This window comes from Aspergillus undulatus, assembly GCF_047715775.1.
Source record: "Aspergillus undulatus strain CBS 261.88 unplaced genomic scaffold BDV17scaffold_72, whole genome shotgun sequence".
Classification (NCBI taxonomy): Eukaryota; Fungi; Ascomycota; class Eurotiomycetes; order Eurotiales; family Aspergillaceae; genus Aspergillus; species Aspergillus undulatus.
The window spans coordinates 91,717-111,078 of record NW_027396676.1 but is presented as its reverse complement, the minus strand read 5'-3'; the positions used below and the strand labels follow the sequence as shown (position 1 = coordinate 111,078).

General features: G+C 52.6%; 7 protein-coding genes across 7 annotated transcripts; 3 read left to right on the top strand and 4 right to left on the bottom strand.

Annotated features, from left to right (window-relative positions):
- Nucleotides 1-1,733: 1,733 nt before the first annotated feature.
- BDV17DRAFT_221255 (uncharacterized protein) lies at nt 1,734-4,069 on the bottom strand. Its single transcript, XM_073755603.1, has 6 exons — nt 3,655-4,069; nt 3,197-3,591; nt 2,458-3,148; nt 2,303-2,412; nt 2,158-2,257; nt 1,734-2,109 (listed from the first exon to the last, which is right to left on the bottom strand). Exons 1-6 carry the CDS (start codon nt 3,884-3,886, stop codon nt 1,949-1,951), a joined length of 1,689 nt encoding a protein of 562 aa, XP_073611062.1. The 5' UTR covers nt 3,887-4,069; the 3' UTR covers nt 1,734-1,948.
- A 1,181-nt stretch (nt 4,070-5,250) lies between these two features.
- Nucleotides 5,251-7,664, top strand: BDV17DRAFT_275282 (putative C6 transcription factor). Its single transcript, XM_073759192.1, has 2 exons — nt 5,251-6,727; nt 6,781-7,664. The coding sequence occupies exons 1-2, from the start codon at nt 5,377-5,379 to the stop codon at nt 7,554-7,556; spliced, it is 2,127 nt and encodes a 708-aa protein (XP_073611061.1). The 5' UTR covers nt 5,251-5,376; the 3' UTR covers nt 7,557-7,664.
- A 31-nt stretch (nt 7,665-7,695) lies between these two features.
- On the bottom strand, nt 7,696-10,511 carry optF (small oligopeptide transporter, OPT family). The gene is made up of 4 exons (XM_073755600.1): nt 10,264-10,511; nt 9,894-10,094; nt 8,508-9,835; nt 7,696-8,450 (listed from the first exon to the last, which is right to left on the bottom strand). The coding sequence occupies exons 1-4, from the start codon at nt 10,306-10,308 to the stop codon at nt 7,772-7,774; spliced, it is 2,253 nt and encodes a 750-aa protein (XP_073611060.1). The 5' UTR covers nt 10,309-10,511; the 3' UTR covers nt 7,696-7,771.
- Nucleotides 10,512-11,122: 611 nt separating this feature from the next.
- Nucleotides 11,123-12,541, top strand: BDV17DRAFT_221233 (FAD-dependent oxidoreductase). Its single transcript, XM_073755602.1, has 3 exons — nt 11,123-11,620; nt 11,670-12,067; nt 12,113-12,541. Exons 1-3 carry the CDS (start codon nt 11,246-11,248, stop codon nt 12,396-12,398), a joined length of 1,059 nt encoding a protein of 352 aa, XP_073611059.1. The 5' UTR covers nt 11,123-11,245; the 3' UTR covers nt 12,399-12,541.
- On the bottom strand, nt 12,417-13,773 carry BDV17DRAFT_221224 (uncharacterized protein). Its single transcript, XM_073755601.1, has 2 exons — nt 12,802-13,773; nt 12,417-12,716 (listed from the first exon to the last, which is right to left on the bottom strand). The coding sequence occupies exons 1-2, from the start codon at nt 13,303-13,305 to the stop codon at nt 12,435-12,437; spliced, it is 786 nt and encodes a 261-aa protein (XP_073611058.1). The 5' UTR covers nt 13,306-13,773; the 3' UTR covers nt 12,417-12,434.
- BDV17DRAFT_221214 (uncharacterized protein) lies at nt 13,774-16,567 on the top strand. The gene has a single exon (XM_073755599.1). It carries the CDS (start codon nt 14,242-14,244, stop codon nt 16,366-16,368), a length of 2,127 nt encoding a protein of 708 aa, XP_073611057.1. The 5' UTR covers nt 13,774-14,241; the 3' UTR covers nt 16,369-16,567.
- A 995-nt stretch (nt 16,568-17,562) lies between these two features.
- Nucleotides 17,563-18,425, bottom strand: BDV17DRAFT_295644 (putative isochorismatase family hydrolase; the record flags this gene model as incomplete). Its single annotated transcript, XM_073763110.1, has 3 exons — nt 17,563-17,653; nt 17,723-18,255; nt 18,336-18,425. The coding sequence occupies 3 exons, from the start codon at nt 18,423-18,425 to the stop codon at nt 17,563-17,565; spliced, it is 714 nt and encodes a 237-aa protein (XP_073611056.1).
- Nucleotides 18,426-19,362: the final 937 nt, after the last annotated feature.

Sequence of the window (19,362 nt, the reverse complement as noted above, 5' to 3'; positions counted from 1 at the left end):
TAAGCTTTTCAGTGCTGTCTGGACGGCTTTCTGTGATCTCTTGCCGACGAGCGAGTCTAGATGTAGCTTGGCGAGCAAAAACCTGACCATTTTCGTCAGTGCTGAAACGATACTTGATACGGAAGTTGCACTCACATTCCGCCGACGGCCTTGGAAACTTCGGCTATAATTTCGCATTGGAGTTCCTTGTTACGAGAGACAAATGACGGGAGCCTCGAGAGTTGGCTGCGCAAGTACCGCCACACGTCCTCCATAGTTGCGCGGATCTCAAGGGTTGGGCAGCTCTCAAAAGCGGCAATTGTGTCTGGGATATACCTCGATGTCGCAAGGAGATTGACGTTGTTCTCAGCTTGGAGAGAGCGGATTGTGCCAAGCAGAGACTCGCGAGCAGTGCCTTCGCACTCATCAAGAGCGTCAACCACGATAAACACCCGGGAGAGTTGGGATGCGATGACCTGCAAGAACTGTAAGAGCTGGCTAACTGTCGGTGGGATTTTCTTGTTTCGCGATCGTGAGTAAGTTTCTCTCACACAGTCTGGGATTGTCGAGTCCCGCTGGACGAGCTGTCGTACCAAGCTAGCAAGTAGATCTTGGAACGTTTGCGTGGGTCGGCGTCGGAAACTGCAGTAGAGATAGGCGATACCGATGTTGCCGACATGAACAAACTCTTGCTCGAGGTAGTGGATAATCATGGAAACCATGATGGTCTTCCCAGCACCTGGTATTCCGGGGCAGAATAATGTCTCTTTATCCTTCTCTGTCCAGTCCCGAAACAGCCCTGCCCCAAGCAGCCACTGCCCGCTCCCTTCCTGCTGTTGATTTAAAAAATCGTTCTGCTGCGCAGCGTAGTTAACCAGACAAAGCCAGTCAAGTATCTTATCGTACTCTTCGTCCGTTTGGTAATGCTTGATCGCGGCGATTTCATCCCTCGAACGAGCCGTCGTCTCGCACACGGCAAGATTGACCTGGCTTGTCTCGCGTTAGCACATACGGGGTCATCAGAATCAAGAATCGAAATGCAGCAGTACAGATTGAGCTTTCCAATGAATAGACTAAAAATAGCCACCTGGCTCCGAATCCGTTGTTCAAAGTTCTGTATGTCCTTTGGGTCCCACCTCAATCGCTGCCACACGTGTCTCGAGAAGGAGCCCAAGTTACGCGTAGTCTTCGGGTCAAGCCGGTCTCGACTCAGGTCTGCAAACTTCGAAAGAACAGTGTGAAGGTCATGCAGGACTGCGTAGCAAGAGCGAGATATGTCTCCAAGTTGGTGTTTCTGAGCCTTGCTGAGAACATCCTCGTGGTCGATGTCCTCAATATCACGCAGGACGTTCGAGAGGGACTTGAGGCTAGTGATGGTCAATCAATGAGGTCATCGGAGTATTCAACGAAGTATAAGGAGATCTATGTACCTTTCCGTTGTACCTTTGAACTGGGTAGGTGCGTAAGCAAATCGCCTGCGGATCTCGTTTGCGAATAGAACGACAGATAGGAAGTCTCCTGCGCCGTACCCGAAGCTCATACTGGCTGCATAATACTGGGTTCCTTGGGTAGAGTATACAGGGCATACAAGAATATACGATTGCGGGGATGAGGCCTGGGGTCGCCAGGTGTTGGGCGGAAGGAGAGTACTCGCGTGAAGAGTGGGTTGTATGTTGGAATAAGCCTCGTGCCTCCTATGGCAGGAGCGCTCTGGAAACGGCTTGGTCCCAGAACGTGTCAGGCCACAAGAGTCACGCGCTGATACTGCTTCACGCTCATTTCGGGGATAACGGGGAAAGCACCCGGGAACCAGTTGATCTGACGTTTGGATGTTGCGCAAGTTGTTTCATCATCATGTTTTGGAGTCTATATAGTTGCAGCGCTGGCGTAACGGCATGACAATCATGACACAAGGGGTATATAACTATGATTCTAGTGGCGAATGCGGGGATAGGACGGAGATAGGATGTTAATAACGTGGGCTCCAGGTATCCAGGGTATGAAGTTCGTTCCACTCAGTCTCTAACTGGCGAACAATCCAGGCAGTTGGCCATCCTATCTTCTTATCCACGAAGTCGAGAAATTCAAATGATCCCCGGTGCTCGACCGGATGCCGCAGGCAGAACCCATCTAGACGGAGTTAACATGGGGCTTTGAGCCGAATAAAAGAATACATACATCTATGTAATAGATGACAGCCCATGAAGTAGGCGTTGGTGACCGTTTCGTTGGACCTGGGCAAGCCAATCACGTTGATGAGGTGGTAAGAGATGGTTTGCTTCTAGAATCAGCAGAAATTATTCAGGAAAGCGGGCAGACACACCTCCTCTATGCGTCTCAATCTAGCTCGTTCGTAGTCGCTGACAATTCCCTGATGCCCGTTGGATGTTGCCAGGAGAATCCGAGACGTATGGTAGTATTGTAGGCCGACGACTACACGGTTAGTATTAGTCGAGTCGAAGATCTGCATAATCATACCTGCAGGCGGCGACACTAGCCAGATCTCCGGAAAAGGTTTATCCTCTGCAGCATTGGCCTCCTGGTATTTCAAAGGCTGCCAGCTGATGGGCTTGTTTCGATACCATTGCTCAACACAATCCGACAAATACTGCCAATCATGTTCATCGAAGCTGTATGTTGGCGCTGAGCGGAGCTGAATGATTTTCGCACACAGGTATATAATCCTGTTAGCATAGGCTGTATCATCCCTGCGTCGAAAGACGGATGAATGTTCATAGTTCTCCAGATCCAAGTGCATCGGCTGGTATTCAACAAGGCAGGCGTAAATGGCCTGCCGCAGGAATTGCCAGCTAACGGCTTCGGCCAGCCCTCCGGACGATGCCGCTTTTGACATTGTGTTTAGGAGACGAGTGGAACCTAGCCAGTGACACTTTTCATCTGTAGCCCGCTCCAGTTCTTCGTACATGCGTAGGATCACGACGGTTATCAATAGATTATCGTCATATGAATCCTCGGCTTTCGAAAGCGCACGAATCAGTAAGTCGGCGCACTGACTATGGTACTCCGACGCCTCCCAGTCATTCGAGCCAGACATAATCGCAGAATGTCTCGCGGACAAGGCCAGTACTGCTTTCAGGACCATGGGAACCATGAGTGCTCTCCGAGGGACCTCCGTCGAGAAATGGGAATGCGAATCGCAGACATCAAACTATCAATTTAGTATTACAAGCCTGATAGACGGGTGCGCAGAACGTACCCTGGGAGAAAGATCCTGGATGAACGAGCGAAGAAGCGAGGCTTCACGTGTCGTCATTGACGAAGCAGAGCTGGACTGGGGGCTGAGGGAGCTGAAGGATGGTGAAAAGTCCGCCCATGTGCTGACAGAGGGCAAAGGAGACGGGCCGCTCGCTGGTTTGGGGGATATGCTGATAGAAGATATCGTTCGCCGATCGTCTGAGCTTGAGCCAGCCAATTGTGCGATTAGATGTCCGTGATTACCTGCTTTGATAGCATCTTCACGCGGACTGGGTGTGCTTGGGACGAATGGTGGTGGTGCCGCTGCAGCCGCTTGGGAAGCGGGCGGGTGTTCCGCCAAAACGTCGGGCGTGAGATCTGAGTCGGGATCCTCAGCGGATTCTTCAATGAACATCACTGGGAAAATATATTATCAGTACTCATCCAGGAAACGTGTTGAAGACCGCAGTAAACACATACAGGACTGTGGGACCTTCACCCAGGGCTGCCGGTCATCCCAAGCCAACTCGAACTTAGATGCCGTACCCTGGCTCTTCTGGTATACATGGCGGACAGTTTTGAAACGAAATGGCGGGTCGAGGCGACAGGCCCGCGATAACCGAGAGCATTCATTGCAGGACGAGGCTCCTTCAGCGATGGTGCACTTGATATGGCGAAGACGACAACGCTCACATCCCCTACCGATTCGCATAGCAGGCAGGGAGCTGGTCGTCGAGCGGTAGAGAGAGAAAACGAGTATGGCAGTCTACATCGGCGGACTGGAGATTTCCATCGATAAGCCAGGCTGCAGTGCGAGCGGCAGATGCGAGTCTGAAAATATATGGAAGAACGAGGACAGAAAGAAGGGAGGGAGAACAGAAGACAACCATTATCGTGTGGCAGACTGGAAAGGGCAGTTCCCCCGCAATCCCCCGGAGTGCTGATTCAGCACCGGTTCGCGGGCGCTGATTGGTGCCCTCATGACTCGGACTGACTCCGAAAGACCAACAGACTCCAGCAGACTCTAGGGCACATGGCTGAGTTGGCCATTTCTGTGCAGATCGAGTCTCAGCATTGCCTCAGAATGCCAGGCCTAATGCTACTTGGCAATTGGCCCGGTCAATCGCCAACTCGTCAGCCATCGATGTCATTATTGCCGTTCTGATTAAGCAAGGCATAGTAATCCTGCCAGCGAAACCATTCTGCCGCGCGCCGATTGGAATAAAGGACTTGTTCTAGATAGAGCTAGGGGTTAGCTATAGTTACCACTGCGCCGCGGACAGAGGGAGATAGAGTTCACAAGCCTTACTATGTTCAAAGCCTCAATATTAGTTTGCACGTAAACTTCATTTTGAATATATGTTCGCATGGACTCGCAATCAATCATTGAAGGAGCACTTTGCAGTGGAGAAGCAGGCTGGTAACAGGCAGTTTGTTAGATGTCGTTTCCAAGCGACAAGATATATATTCGTGGATGGCACTCACATCGCAGAAACTGGAATGTCAAGCCCCGTGATGGGACCACAGAATTTTGCGCAGCTGAGTTTGCCATACCAGAGTGATCTGGGAAAACTATTATAGTAGCATCTGGAGACTCTATCCCTTTCTCGACGGGTAGTGAATCCTCCTGGTTTTGTCTTTTCGTCATAGATCGCACTGAGCTGTACGGAGTACGGTTCCCGGGGATCAGGCCATATTTGTGGGGTTGATTGTGGGTGAGAACCGCTCATTAGGGGCATTGATTATGGGAATTGAATTCCGTAGTTGCAGTCTAAACATATTGGGCCGCTCGTAGCAATTGATTGGCTTCGAGCAGCTCTTGTGCAGACTGTACAGAGTTGTACATAGTATGTCGTGGCCGAGACAGGGGACTGCCGGTGGCCGATTTCGCTGTGGCCCATGCTCACAGACCACCAAGTCCGCGGCGAAGGATGTGAAGTATACACGATTAGAATGACAGGCAACAGCAGTATCGATTAGAATAATAATGGTCGCTTGACGGTTGATAGTCACTGATTGTCACTCATGTCAGCGAGTTGTTGTCAGAGAGAGGCCCACTGATCGGCCTATTTTACGCCTCACGCCTCCACAAAGAAATCTTCCCCATCAACCTCGACTCTTCAACTCCTTATCCCTAACCAGCATGGCCAGCGGTTCAAGCCGCCGACTGTGGTCCAAGAGTCTTGTCCCCTGCGCTGCACGATGACCAACCGAGACCCCGACTTCCGGCATCAACTGGGCAGATTCCGTCTCGAACCTCTTCCGCCGCAGCAGCTCCCCCTCCCTCCTGCCACTCCCATCTCGACCGCGACCAACTTCCCTTCTCCCACCTCCGCCCCCTCTGCTCCCTCCACTTCCGCCTCTACCTCAACCCCCTCTCAAACACACCATCCTTCAGTCCGCCCCAAGCGCGTCTCGACTGCCTGCGACTTCTGTCGAAAACGAAAGAAGAAATGTGATTTCCGCTATCCCAATTGCTCCGCCTGCACGCGAGCCGGTGTCCGCTGCACCATCGCTCCGCAAGGCTCGCAGATCACCAACGGCTCCGTTCCCCGCGATCAGCTCGAGAAATTGCAGGATCGGGTGCAATGGCTGGAAGAGATTGTTCGCCGCAAGACTGGCATCGCTGTCGCCGACAAACCTACGGGAAGTGCCCTGGATGAGGAGAGAGACCCGAACTCGTGGCATCAATTGCCGGCAATCCTGATCAAAGTCGACCCGAGCAGTCCGCAAGACAATTCCACAGTGGCAGGATCTACAACCGGTGTCGATAGCGCAAGTCCAGCATCGGCTAGTCCATCCGTGGGGACCGAGCTTCCCAATGTTGGCGAGATCTTTCGCGACAAGCTCGAGCATCGTCGCCCCTCCATTGCCCGACCCGTCATATCTTCTTCCGCGCCACACGTTATCCGACTTTCGTCATTAGAGGAGGCTGAACGGGTCGCAGGCCAGTACTTTGATAGCATGGGATACCAGTACCCGTTCCTGCGTCGAGTGGATTTCTTCGACCATCTCCGGAGAATCTACGCTGGCGAAGTCCCTACCCCTGAAGTACACTGCAGCTATCATATAACCATTGGGATCGCCTTGCTCATTGGGTCCGCGCACGATGCCGAAACCAGGGCAATGGACTTTTATCGCGCAAGTAATGAGACCCTACCGATAGCGCTGCATAATGAAGATCTTACTGCGCTTCGCGCACTATTGAGCCTCGCTCTTTACACATTGTTTGCCACTACCGGCCCCAGTATATGGCACGTCCTGGGCACTGCCATTCGACTTGCAACCAGCCTAGGCCTACACAAAGCACGTCAGCCCACCAATTTGATCGACGACGAAATGGCTAAGCGCGCTTTCTGGAGTCTATACAACCTCGACAGGCTTATCGCCAGTACGCTAGCCCGACCACTAGGTCTTGCCGATGAAGACATCACCGTTTCACTCCCGCGAGAACTGAACGATGATGGGGTCGAGGCGCCAGGCACTAGTACCATGACAATTCCTTTACAGGTCGTTCGACTCCGTCGAATATTTTCCCGAATCTACCGCTACTGTAAGCGTCGTTCTTATCTTCTTGACTGTGCAATTCACTAACAAAAGCAACAGTATACAGCACTAACCAACCACCTCCATCTCCTACCGAACTCTCGCATTACCTCGGCCACTTCAGACAAGAACTCGACGAGTGGCGCGCTAGCAGCCCCGTCTATCCCCCGGCACTTCTCTACTCAACCAGCTACTTTGACTATCTGCACGCAACAACCCTCCTACTCCTCTATCGCCCCAGCCCTCGAAACCCAACTCCCGACCAAACCAGCATAATCAGCTGCGGCAATGCCAGCATTTCAGTGATCCGCTCATACTGGGATAGTTACTCCCACGGCAAGTTGAAATGGATCTGGCTCACACTAAGCCAACTCTACTCCGCCGGGATCACCATCCTATGGTGCCTGAACCGAAACTTCCATTCCGTAAACGAGGGTCACGGCCCAATCTGGCAACCAGACGAACTCACAATGCGACGAGCAATTCAAGCCGTCGTCGTCATCCTCGAAGAATTCGGCAAACGCCGAGCAGGCGTGGAAAGACTCGCAGAAACATTCCGGTCCCAGAGTACCATGATCTTCAGTCACTTGGCTTACCAGCAACAACAACAACAACAACAACAGCAACAGGCTGTGCCGCCACCCATGATCCCGCCGCAAACTACCACTCATCCAGTGCTTATGGCCCCGCCTGTACCCCTTGCACCTGTGCTTGATGATGTCCTGCTCGTCGATGTGTCGGGGAATATGCCCGTCTTGGATCCCCAGATGGCAGAGCAGTTGTTTTACTCGTATGATTGGTTCCAGGAGGAGATGGCGACGTATTATACCTTATAGGCCTTTTTGGCCCTTTTTTTTCTTGTTTGCGATGCATAAGGCGTATATATGGATTGTTAGATTACTTTCTTAGTTGGATTCTTTTATTGAAAAGCTTCGAACACCGAATCGTCTTAAAATATTCTAGATTCTATATGCCATATGCTCTAGTCGCTAGTATGCGTTCTATATGCAATGCGACGTGATGTCGACTCCAGGTAAATGCAGCCCAAGCCTTACCACCAAACATCCGGCCCAAACTTCTCCCCAGGCGGAACAACCTTCCACGGCGTCCCGCGCCCATCAGCAGTGCGCATAAAAACCTCATTCCCCCACCACCGTAACGGCCCGGCGGGCAACATAATACAGAAGAAGATAACGATCGTAGACACCGCAACACCCGAATCCAGCGCCGCACTAAGCACATAGTTATACTTACTCCACCACGCTGGCCTTTTCCGTTTAATAAGCCCGTTAAAGATCACATTCACGACCCACCACGAGGAGAAATTTATTCCCGTTGCGGGGGGGACACCACTCATAGCGCCGAATGCCACGGGCCAACTGATATGATTCGCTACTTTCCATCGTCGACCGGCGAGGTACGTTAAGACGACGACAGCAGGGCCCGCAAGAAAAAACCATAGCAGGTTCCCGTAGATCTGGCCGGGTGTGAAGTTCCGGCCAGGGCCAAGGGCGCCCCAAATTAGGGAGGACGAGTACGTTACCAGCCCGTGCGGGCAGGTGAAGCCACCGTCGGCATGGGGCGTGCAGATTCCGTCGAAGCGGGTGATCATGAAGACTGTTACGCCGCATTGGACGATTGCGCCGAGGAGGGCTGCGAGGCCTTGGGCGGCGAAGAGGGTTCGCGGGGCGATGTGGAGGTAGTGGGCTAGTTTCATGTCTGCGACGAATCTAGGCGACTGTTAGTAATTGGGATAGAGTTTCCTGAGGTAAGGGGATGGAACGTACTCTAGGCCCTGGGCGACTGTAACGTAGCCGTAGAACTTAAAGGTCATGTTTGCGACTGGTTTGCCGAGGAATGCGTAGCCGCCAATGAACTCGGTGATCAGGTTGAGTTGATTGCTTGTGATGTTCGTTAGGGCTTTGATTATGCCCACTGGGATGAAATAGATGATTGGGAGGACAAAAGCGAGGAGAACAGCCCATGCGGGTAGGCGCGTGTGCCATACTTCGTTGGTGATGATGCTCAGGATGAACATCAACAGTGTGACTGCGCCGAACCACCACCAAGGAACTGGCTTGTACGATTCCATGAGTCGTGAATGGACATCTTTCTTGTGCCGACCGCTCCATTGCTTGATAAGGTCTTTCCCGTGGTATAATGCTGTGTGGACAAAGATACCGGTGAGATTGGCGAACGCCACGCCGTAGGTGACAGCAAACCCGGCGGCTATAAACATGGGCGAGTAGTTTCGGTAGGCCTCCACATTCACAGTACCGTCGGGATTCATCACACGGTGTGTATCATACATGCGGCCGGTGTTGTCGAAAGTATTGGGGTCAAAGAGCGGGAGGTAAGCAGAATACCATGTGTTTGTGTAGTAGATGATCGGGACAAGAATCCAGAAAAACAATGCGAACGATCCCATGACGTTCAATCCTGCCCAAAAGGGAACTAGAAGAGGACTGTCGTTTGCAAAAACAACTTGAGCCCAGTCGAAAGTCAAAAGCGACATGCCGAGGCCAGACTTCTGACCAAAGAGCTGATTGACCACGACATTAGTTGGAGCCGCCCAACAGATGAAACTGAAAACGCTGAGAGCCGTGAAGAGGTATCCTGGGACAAAGTACCAGACTGCCCCACCCACAAAGACAAGAACGAAGAACCTCTGTCGCGAGATGGACCAGCCATCGGCGATTTGATTAGACTTGGAGTGCAAGGTAGAAAGAAGGGCCGCATTCGACAGGACTTGTGGCCAGATCATAGTTGCGGGTTCCACGAGCCAGCGTGAAACCATCCCAGCAACACCGAATCCAAACATTTGAGTGGTGATGCATAGCAGGACCTGAAAGCCGCCTTCTGATGGCATTTTGTAAAATTTGACCATTGCCTCGATGACCTGGGTGGCGGCAGCCGACCCAAACGAGACATTACTCATGATTGTAATCAAAGCATGTTCTTTGATGTTGAATCGGCGGCCTGGATTCAGCCAACCTAATGGCATCCATCGGGCCCATGCACAACCGATGGGATATGCTACCAGCTGAGCGACCAGCGCGCTGATTTTCACACTCGGTTGTCGCAGACTGAAGAACTGATTTAACCCACTCCCGACCTAAAGCGTTTCGAGTCAGTGCTTGATGTGTTGATCAGGCAGGCTAAGAAAGACTGACAATCGTGAAAATAATGCCAATGGTCCACATCCGAGCCGTGTTGATAGGCAGCTCTACGTCGTCTACGGGTCGAACAACGGCTCGTACCTCTGGGAATGGGGAATCGTCCGCCTCGTAGGGAAGGATTTTCTCTGCATCGCGGTCGTCGAGGACGCCAGAGCTTGCTGCGTCATTGTCTTCCAAGTTGTGGACCGGTGCTTCCTGCATAAAGAGCGTCAAATTAGAATTCGGTCTAATACGAGGCGGGCTTGAAGCCGACCAGATATTACTCAATGCAGTAACACCTAAAGCAAGGCTGCCAAGATCCTGCAGTGCTGCCCTCGAAGGAAGAGGAGGCACCATTCCCCATCGCAAAGCTCGAATGACCCACCTTGATAGAGCCCCTACGGAAGGGTTTCTTTTCGGCATCCCCCATGAGAGACCAGACCGGCCGACGATGCCCGAGGTTGGCGAAGGCGGATCAAGAAGGGTTGAGGGCGCACTGGCCGAGCGACAGCGTCCGAGAGCGAGATAGGTGGAGTCTGGCTCCTAGTGGGATGATCATTGATCACCGAGATCAACTGGAGCCGTCGGCTAAACGCTAAGGTCTGGTAAAATCAAACGAGGGGCAGAGGTGTCGGAGACGGGGTGGTGTTGGAGGATCTCAGGTTCAGGCACAGTTGGACTCAGGAGTAGCGGAGAAAAAGACTCTGCCGGAGAAGAATTGGCCGCCGCCTGAGAGCGTGACTTCTCCACCTTCTCCCTCACCAGCATCTTCTTCTCTCTCATCACTACCATCCTTGTCAACAAAGAATGGCAGTCGTACAGAGTCTGCTGTACACTCAAAGAGCTTCAAAATTTGTGTTCCACAGCAGTACTCCTGGGTGCATGACCCTGCAGACGAAATTGCAATCCCTGGCGGCCTGATCCGCTGGCAACCTGCTGTTTTGAGTGATTTCAGGCACGATCTGGACTAGTCTCGTGATTCCTTCGCATTGGGTGGACCGATACGACCAGAAATTTGGCGATTCCTGCGAATGAGAAAACTCCGAGGGCAAGACATGGCCCGGCGGATACAGCCGACCGTCTCCATCCTCTTTGATAAACCCCACGGCGCCATCTTGCATCAGGAATGTGACAACAGAAAAATGGGGGTTAATGTCCGTTCTATTGATCTGCGAGACCCCTAGGTACCCCTCTTACGATTGAGTCCTCCGTTTCCGGAGCATCTTTTACCGTTTCTACCGGGACCCCCATATCTTTCGCTCTCGATCCTCGATAAAAAGTCGAACTCCGTACACTCCGTCGTACCTTGCCAGCAGTCACGACAAGCAACACTCCGCCGATAAGACATTTTGTAGGCCTCAATCACAATGGGAGATTGCGGCCTTCCTTCCAACAAAACTCCCTACCCGCAGCTTCCCATCATCATCCTCGGGGCGGGAATAATAGGATGTGCAACAGCTAGACAACTTCTTCTCGACGGATTCTCTGTTATCCTAGTAGCAGAGCACCTGCCGGGCGACCAGGACATCTTCTATGCCTCAGCCTGGGCGGGAGCAGCATGGCATGCAGCCGGCGGGGTCAGTCCCGATCAGCGCTATCTCCAAGCTGTTACCTACCGGCATCTATTGAAAATGGCCCAAGACGAACCCGGTTCCGGGGTTTGCGTTGTTGACTCTAGAGAATATTTGGAACAGCCTCCAGGCGAGAACTCCTCGGCTTGGGGAAAGACGATACTTCCAAAGGTAAGACCTCAGTTAGCGGAACCGATCGCTCTGTCTAACCTGGTCACAGTGGCGCGACCTGAATCCCGGCGAGTTCCCTCCAAATTACGATTCCGGATGGGCGTATGAAACCGTGGTTACCGATCCGACAAGACATATGCCGTACATTCGGGAGAAGATTGTATCCCTTGGAGGCCGTTTCGTGCGGAAGCGAGTCGAGTCTTTGGAAGAATTATACGAACATTTCCCAAAGTCACGGATATTTATCAATGCTAGCGGTCTCGGCAGCAAGACTCTAACTGACGTTCGCGATGACAAATGCTTTCCAGAGCGTGGACAGAATGTGTTTTACCGTACAAGCAACAGCCACACTCTATACTTCCGGAACGGCAAAGAATACACCTATATTATCCCGCGTCCGTTGTCCCAGGGCGTTATATTGGGAGGAGTCAAGCAACGGGATAACTTGTAAGTTTGGGTCTAGATACGTTGTACCGGTACTAACTGCGACAGGTCCGCGGAAGTAGACATGGATATTGCTCGAGATGAAATCGCCCGTGCGCATCGTCTTGCCCCAGAAGTTGTCTCCGCAAACCCTCCCGAGGAGTCTCTCAGTTATATCGTTGGTATTCGTCCTTCCCGCGAAGGAGGATTCCGCTTGGACTCAGAAAAAGTCGAGAACCGGACTATCCTGTCAGCATACGGATTCGGAGGTGGTGGCTATGCCTTCTCCTATGGGGTTGCTGATGCCTTGGTGAAGATGGTCGAAGCGGCCGAGAGGGAGAACCTAATCCTTTGATACAAAGACTGCGTCGCCACGCACGATACCCATCACTTATTCCCCGGCCTTTCTCTTCGTCCCTGCCATATTCCTGCCGAACATTGCATCCAACTTCTTCTGCCCCTTCTCCTGCTTCTCCACCTTCACCTTCTCGGAAACAGGTGGGAGACCCTGTACACGCGCCTTGGCATCTTCGAGTAATTCGACCTCTCGCTCTCGCTGTTTCCTGACAGTGGGAACAGACCACGAGTTCGAGGAAGCGGACTTGTATGCCAACTTATACTTCGATCCCTCGAGTGTTGTCTCATATGTGTTGGCGTCGATCTTCTTGACATGCTGCACTCATCGTGAGACCGCGCCTCTCAAGCAAATGATACCCCCGCCTCTCATACAGAGCCGAAAGCTTGGTCAAGAGTCTTACCTGATGCCCAACAATAAGCCAGTGATACTCCGTCCCAACGGGCGCCCCACTCCCCTTCGGCGCGTTTCTCGCCCGTCTTTTGTTCGTTCGGTAGTCAATCCTCCACAAGTCCGGTTCCTCCTTCGTCTCCTTCCAGACGCCCTGGTCGTAATTCCAAGTGTGCGAGCCACCGACCGCCATGCCAGAATAATACTGCCCTTTATATGACTTGAGTGAGTTATATCTGCCAGCAAAGCTGTTTCCCTTCCCTGCGGCCTTTGCTTCGTCAACCGTATGCTCGGTCTCCTCTGGCATTTCCTCATCTGTTTCTGGTAATGACTCGGCCACTGAAAGTTCCTCTGGTGTCAATGGTTCTGCTTCGGTTGGCGTGTCTAAAGCTTTGGAGCCGTCTTGTTCTACGGTCTCGTCATCGTGCGGGGGAGTCGGTTCTTTAACAGGAGAAGACAGGCGGGCTTGTTGTTGAGATGCCCTGTTGGAAGATCGCGTACTGCGTTTGGGTGGCATTTTGACTGTTATCAGATGTATCTAGAAGGACATGGTCTGTTACCAGATCCTTGCTGGGTTTCATTCACGAATATATACTCGCAGTTGAATAACGTCACTATGACCTACTTTGGTCGGATTCACGGGGCGGAACGAAGATGGATCACAGCTTCCTACACCTTACCAGAGCACCTCTGATTGAGCAGTAGCCGCTGAAGCTCTCCAGGATGCTGACAGCTTACGGTAACACACAGCATCCGCGACAATCACCTCAAATCATCACTTCAATTTGTCGGAATTTAGCGGCATGGTTCGTACTTTACCATGCGCCAAGACTGACCTAAGATCTCCCCACAGCCTCAAATATATAGAGGTATCCAACACATCAGCAATGGCAAATTGGTAGCCACATATATCTTTCGCAGCCTATATAAATCTTGCTCCATTTTCCAAATCGATTCCATCTGTTGATGTGCCGGTTTGAAAACGGATTGAAACGCACCGTGGTGTACATGTCCTACAAGCTACAGCATCGCCCCACGCCGCGACCAGTCCCACAGATTGACACCTCATATTTTAGGCAACACAGCAGACTGGAGACTCAGCCTTGTGTTTTCCTGCATCCATTCCTCCCTCCTCATTTCCATCTCCCGTGCGAGGGGCACACGTTCGTTTCGAGCTGGGGCCAAAGCATTCCCTCCTTATATTTCCTCCTTGCTCTCTTATTTTTTTTTTCTCTCTTCTTACCTTTTTCTCTTAAATGGCTTCAACATCAGTTTCCCTCCGCTGATAGTGCCACTGCCCAGCGTCTCGCCCTTCGCCTCGTCCCGCCAAGCGCCCCATCTCGGCTTGAGCCTCACCAACAAACCACTTTTGCCGCCCTGCTTGCTCGCTGCCTTCTCGCTCTTCTGACTTTGTCTCTGCGATCATCCTACAGTCCTCCCTGCCCAGGGCAGCATGTCCGAAGAACCCCAAGTCTTGTCCATCCAGGACCGCATCCGCGCCCTGAAACAGGCACAGTCCGGACAAAGCCCGAGTTCTGAGGCGACGGGATCGCCGCTCACAGGAAATCAGCCAACCGCTTTTGCTCTCCGTCCAGCGTCAGCACAGTCAATCGGGGTCAGCAGCACCCCTCCTCCTCCTTATTCTCCGACTGGCAACAATACTTCTGCCCCTGGTGTTCAGCGACCGGCACCACCGCCAATCCCACAAACTCAACCTGCCTCGAACGAGATCGTTTCAGGCACCAGGCAACAGCCGAAAAGGCCCCCACCTTTACCAGCCCGCAAAAGCTCGAGCCAACAACTCAATGCCCCGTCGCTGCCACCACGAAGACCGTCTGTCGACTCCGTTGCATCAGATGCATCTCGATCCACGTCTACGAGTACCGCGAGGTCGATAGGTTCAAAGGCTACAACTCCTGGGTCGGTGGTGAAAGCGCCCGCATGGGGTACCACAGAGCTTCCCCCGTTGCCGCCGAAACGACAGAGTACCGCACCCGCTGTATCCCCATCACGGCCAAAGCTCCCGACTGTGAAGAGCAATGGGCGGTTGCCGCCGCCGCGACCGAGCCTCCCCCCTCGTCGGTCTTCGAATCAGAGTGTGTCCACCGTCTCAACGGAGAGTAGCGTTACCCAGCCCCGGGCACAGTCGCGCCCGCCGCCACAGCTCCCGCGCAGAGACACGCGCGACAAGTCCCCAAGCCCTCCGGCGTATGAGGAAACAAGCGAACAGCCAAAGGCGAGACGGCTTCCGCCTCCTGTCCCGTCTGGAGATGCTTTGCACAAGATTCAGAAAGCTGGTTTCATAGGACTCAACACAAAAATTTCCGACACTCGGGCCAATGGAGTTAGTCAAGAGTCCGCAAAGCCCAACGACGCACCACCACCAGTGCCGTTGGGCTCTCGTCCAGATCTCTCCGCGATCCAGGCTACCAAACCAAAGCTTCCCGCCGCCAACGCCGCAGCAGCCCCCGTGTTAGCATCATGTCTGAAATGTCGCGACTTCTCCGCCGTTGACGCACATGCAGCGCGCTACCCAAGGCAGTCACTTCCGACTCAAGACCTCGCATGGCTGGCCAGGGAGCTCACAGCGCCCTTCATCTCGGCTACAGACAAAGCACGCGCAATTTTCACCTGGCTACATTACAACATCGATTACGATGTGGTGGCCTTCTTTGGTAAATGCGTCCAGCCGTCTACCCCTAACAACACCCTTGCGACTGGACTCGCCGTATGCGACGGGTACGCGGGTCTATTCGCTGCGCTCGCAACTCACGCAGGTCTAGAGGCCGTGAAGGTCGGCGGACACGGCAAAGGTTTTGGATACAACGCCCCAGCGCCCGGCGTACCCGTCCCACCACGCAACCCCAGCGGCCACGCTTGGAACGCAGTACGCATCGACAACGGACAGTGGAAACTGCTCGATGCCTGCTGGGGCGCAGGACACATCCAGGGTCCCGGCCAGCCCTACGTCCGCAGCTTCAACCCGGCAATGTTCACAAACACGAACGACGAGTTCGGTCTGAGGCACTTCCCCAGCGACAGAACCCACTTCTACCGCGATGACGGCCGTCCCGAAATCACCTGGGAGGAGTACATCCTCGGGAACCCGGATTCACCACTTAGCGCCGCACAACCGAGAACTTTCGGTGACGCCAAGAAACATAGTATCGGCGAGCGCTCCTACCGGCCTGCCGCCACGCAGATCTCCATCCGTGAGCCGGGCCCCATGCGCTTCCAATTCAATCTCATTTGTGAACATTGGACGCTTGAACGACACACCCGTGCGAAGCCGGGATTGTTCCTGCTCATGATCCATGGGATTGACGGTCGCAAGGATGATCGCCTCCCCTTCATCCACTGGCGCGGAGGAGGTCCAGGCGGAGGCGGAGACGTATGGTATGTCGATGTGCCGGATCCTCGGATGCTAGGCGCGCCCGGTCAGAAAGTGCAACTTGCGGTCCTCACCAAGATCGGCGATAAGGAGGATGCAAGGGGTGTCACTGTTGAGGAGTACCAGCGAGGTGTTGGTCGCGTGGGAATGGCGTGGGCGTATGTTGCCGAGTGGGATATTGTGGCGTGATTTCTTTATACCATTGTTACCCAACCGCCTGGTGAAGGACTTTGATTTGACCGATGGATTTTTCATGTCGGCATCTACCTTCTCCAGGTTCTATTCTCTATTCTTCTTTTTCTCCTACTTTTGCCTGTTTATACCCGCATGACTGGATACACCAAACTAGCCTAATGTTAATGAGACATGATACCACATTCTTCTACAATTTAGATCCCACTTTCAAATTGCTTCTTTTGTAAACGAGTCGCGATACTTAGCAACGTTGACGTAACTAGGGCTCAAACAGATTCGGATTCGCAAAGGACCTACGGACAACGTTAGATCAGAGGGGCTGACTCCCGGTTGTTTCCCTCCCCCAAAGAGCCACAGATCAGCCTGATATCACTCTCTCGATTTATCATCTACCAAGATAAGAGAAGAGGCCGGTAAGTACAAGGACTCGACCCAGATCAATAATAATATACCCCTAGAAACCTTCAGCAGTAATAGATGGTAGATGGTAGATGGTAGCCGTAACAGTGTATTCGAAATTCTGCCCACAATGAGTAGCAATACCCTGGAATAAATAAAAAGAAATGTTCATTCAGATCAACTAAATTAAGATTATTGAGGACCACAAGCACAAAAGCAAAGATAAATCAAAAGATTTTATCTATGAGCTGCCGTTTGTTCTCGTCCTGGCAAGACCCACACAGGGATTGATCATCCGCAGCATCCGAGAGCCTCCGGCTTCTGGAAGCCCGGAATAGAGGAAGGAAGATTATGTTTGATGAGGATCCAACTAAGTCTCCATTGTGGGCGGGCGAGGAAAAGTCGAAGCTTGCTTCCCGAACTACCTAGGTCGCCATTTGTCAAGGGTACAGGGCGTCTCGGTCCGTTTGTCCATGCAACACAGCCTTAGGGCTAGCTGCCCCATTTTGCACCCAGTCCCTGGAATATACCGATGTATGCAGAGCTAGGCTTAGTACATACTGGATATATCTCATGAAAACTCTTTCCACATCTTCATCCTCTATCTACCGTAGCCGAGGTCTCCTATCCGTTAGTCACTTTGCGCATCAAGATACATCAACATACGCTACCACTCCATGCACCGGCCGTCTCAACAGTCTCACTAATCCTAATAATCAAGTAGCGCACCCATCACGGAATAACCCAGCTTCAGCCCTCACTGCGCTCCACCCACAGGTTTGGAAACCACTAGATAAGCTCCTTCTCAACCTCCGCCAAGGTCCCATTAACAATGGCCGCAGCATGATGACGCGCCACAAGCCCGTACGCAAACTGGTACCTAAACAAGCCAATTAGATCTTCCTTGCCACCGAAAATTTATCCTAAAGCTGGCTTCCAAGGGACTCACCGGTCAAGAAAGGGCAACAACTCCTTCAGTCCCGGCGTATTCCTCCAATCGCGCATAAGATCACAAACAATGGCAAAGAAGCCCATGAGCGTGACACCAGCCCTCTCCATGCGTCGATTCGCATCCTCCGCAAGCCTCACATCGAACGTCCCACTCGCCTCCGTGTTCGCATACACCTCATACCCCTCGTCAACAAGGCTGAGGGCTAAGAAAGCGGTACAAACCTCCGTCACAATCCCACCGACAATCAACTGCTTCTTCCCAGTTGCCTGGACAGCGCGTCGAAACTCCTCGTTATCCCAAGCGTTGACTTCACCTTGGCGTCGGATAAGCGTGGTGTTGGGGTACATCTCCAGGATTTCTTTGAGCATCGCCCCGTTGGGACCTTCGTCGGAAGAAGTTGTCATTACGACGGGTATGTCGAATGCTTTTCCGAGGGCGGCGTGCGCGAGCATGTTGTTGCGGAAGTCGTTGGTGTTGTAGTCGCGGACGAGTTGGGCGAGGCCGACCTGGTGGTCGATAATTAAGAGGGCCTGGGGGGAGGGCGGGGTGGTTAGTTATGCTAGGGAATGCGAGCGCGAAGGAGGATGGGAGAGAAAAGGTGGGTAGGTACAGCATTATCCTTATCGATCCTGTTCCATGCGTCGACGGAGGCGGATAGAGCCAGGAGTAGGCCAGTTTGAAGGGCTTGGATGAAGCGCATTCTGCTGGTTTAGTAGGTATTCCTTGAACTCGAAGAGATACTGCGAAGGCAGACTGTTGCTATTGCGTGACGACCTGATAAACCGCCGGGCATCCAGTGCTTTTTTATATCATTCATTTTGGTTTTGGTCCCTCTGTGCCATAAACTAGGTAGACAATTTCTAATCCCTCACTCATCCTCACGAAATCATCACCGAAGCAGCTCGACCGCAGCTATATGCAAGCTTCCCTCTTACGAGGCCATGTCATAAGCACAAGCAAATTCTCCATCCAATCAGTCGCCGCACTCTGGCAGCAAAGAGCCACACCGTCCAGCCACGCGCGGGTTCGCCTGGGTACGTTGGGTCTTGGCGCCGCGATAGGGCAGCTAGAGCTTACACGGCGCTCGATCAAGAGAATAATTTGATTTCGATACATCCATCGCCAGCCCTCAACACTCTTTTCTTGACTCTGGTCTAATAAATACGACCACAGGGTGTGGAAAACAGGGCTTCCTGTCCGCTCAGCCGTACTTAGGCCACCATTATCAACACGGCTAGAAGTGCAACGAGCCCTTAATGTGTTGCTGCTTTTAAGGATGATAGACACTAAGACTAGGGCAAGTGCGGGTGAGATGGGTAATACAGTAAGCTACTTTTGCAACTGGACCTACTCTTTTGAGTGGTATAAATTGAGCCTGCGAGTGTCTCGCCTTCAATCGGCCCTTGCTTTTCCGCCCCATATTGCCCCTGACCAAGGAGTTATATCTTATTTCTCAAGCCACCGATCCTAACACCGTGCAAACTTGGAGCCAATTTTCGCGTAGTGAGGCGCATTATGTGCAGATACTCATGAGCTTGACCAGTTCCCCTGAATCTACACTTTGATGGGCAGACCGGCACAATGGATTCTTCTGGCAAGTTACTTAGTGATCCCGGCAGCCTTCAGTTACGTCTCCG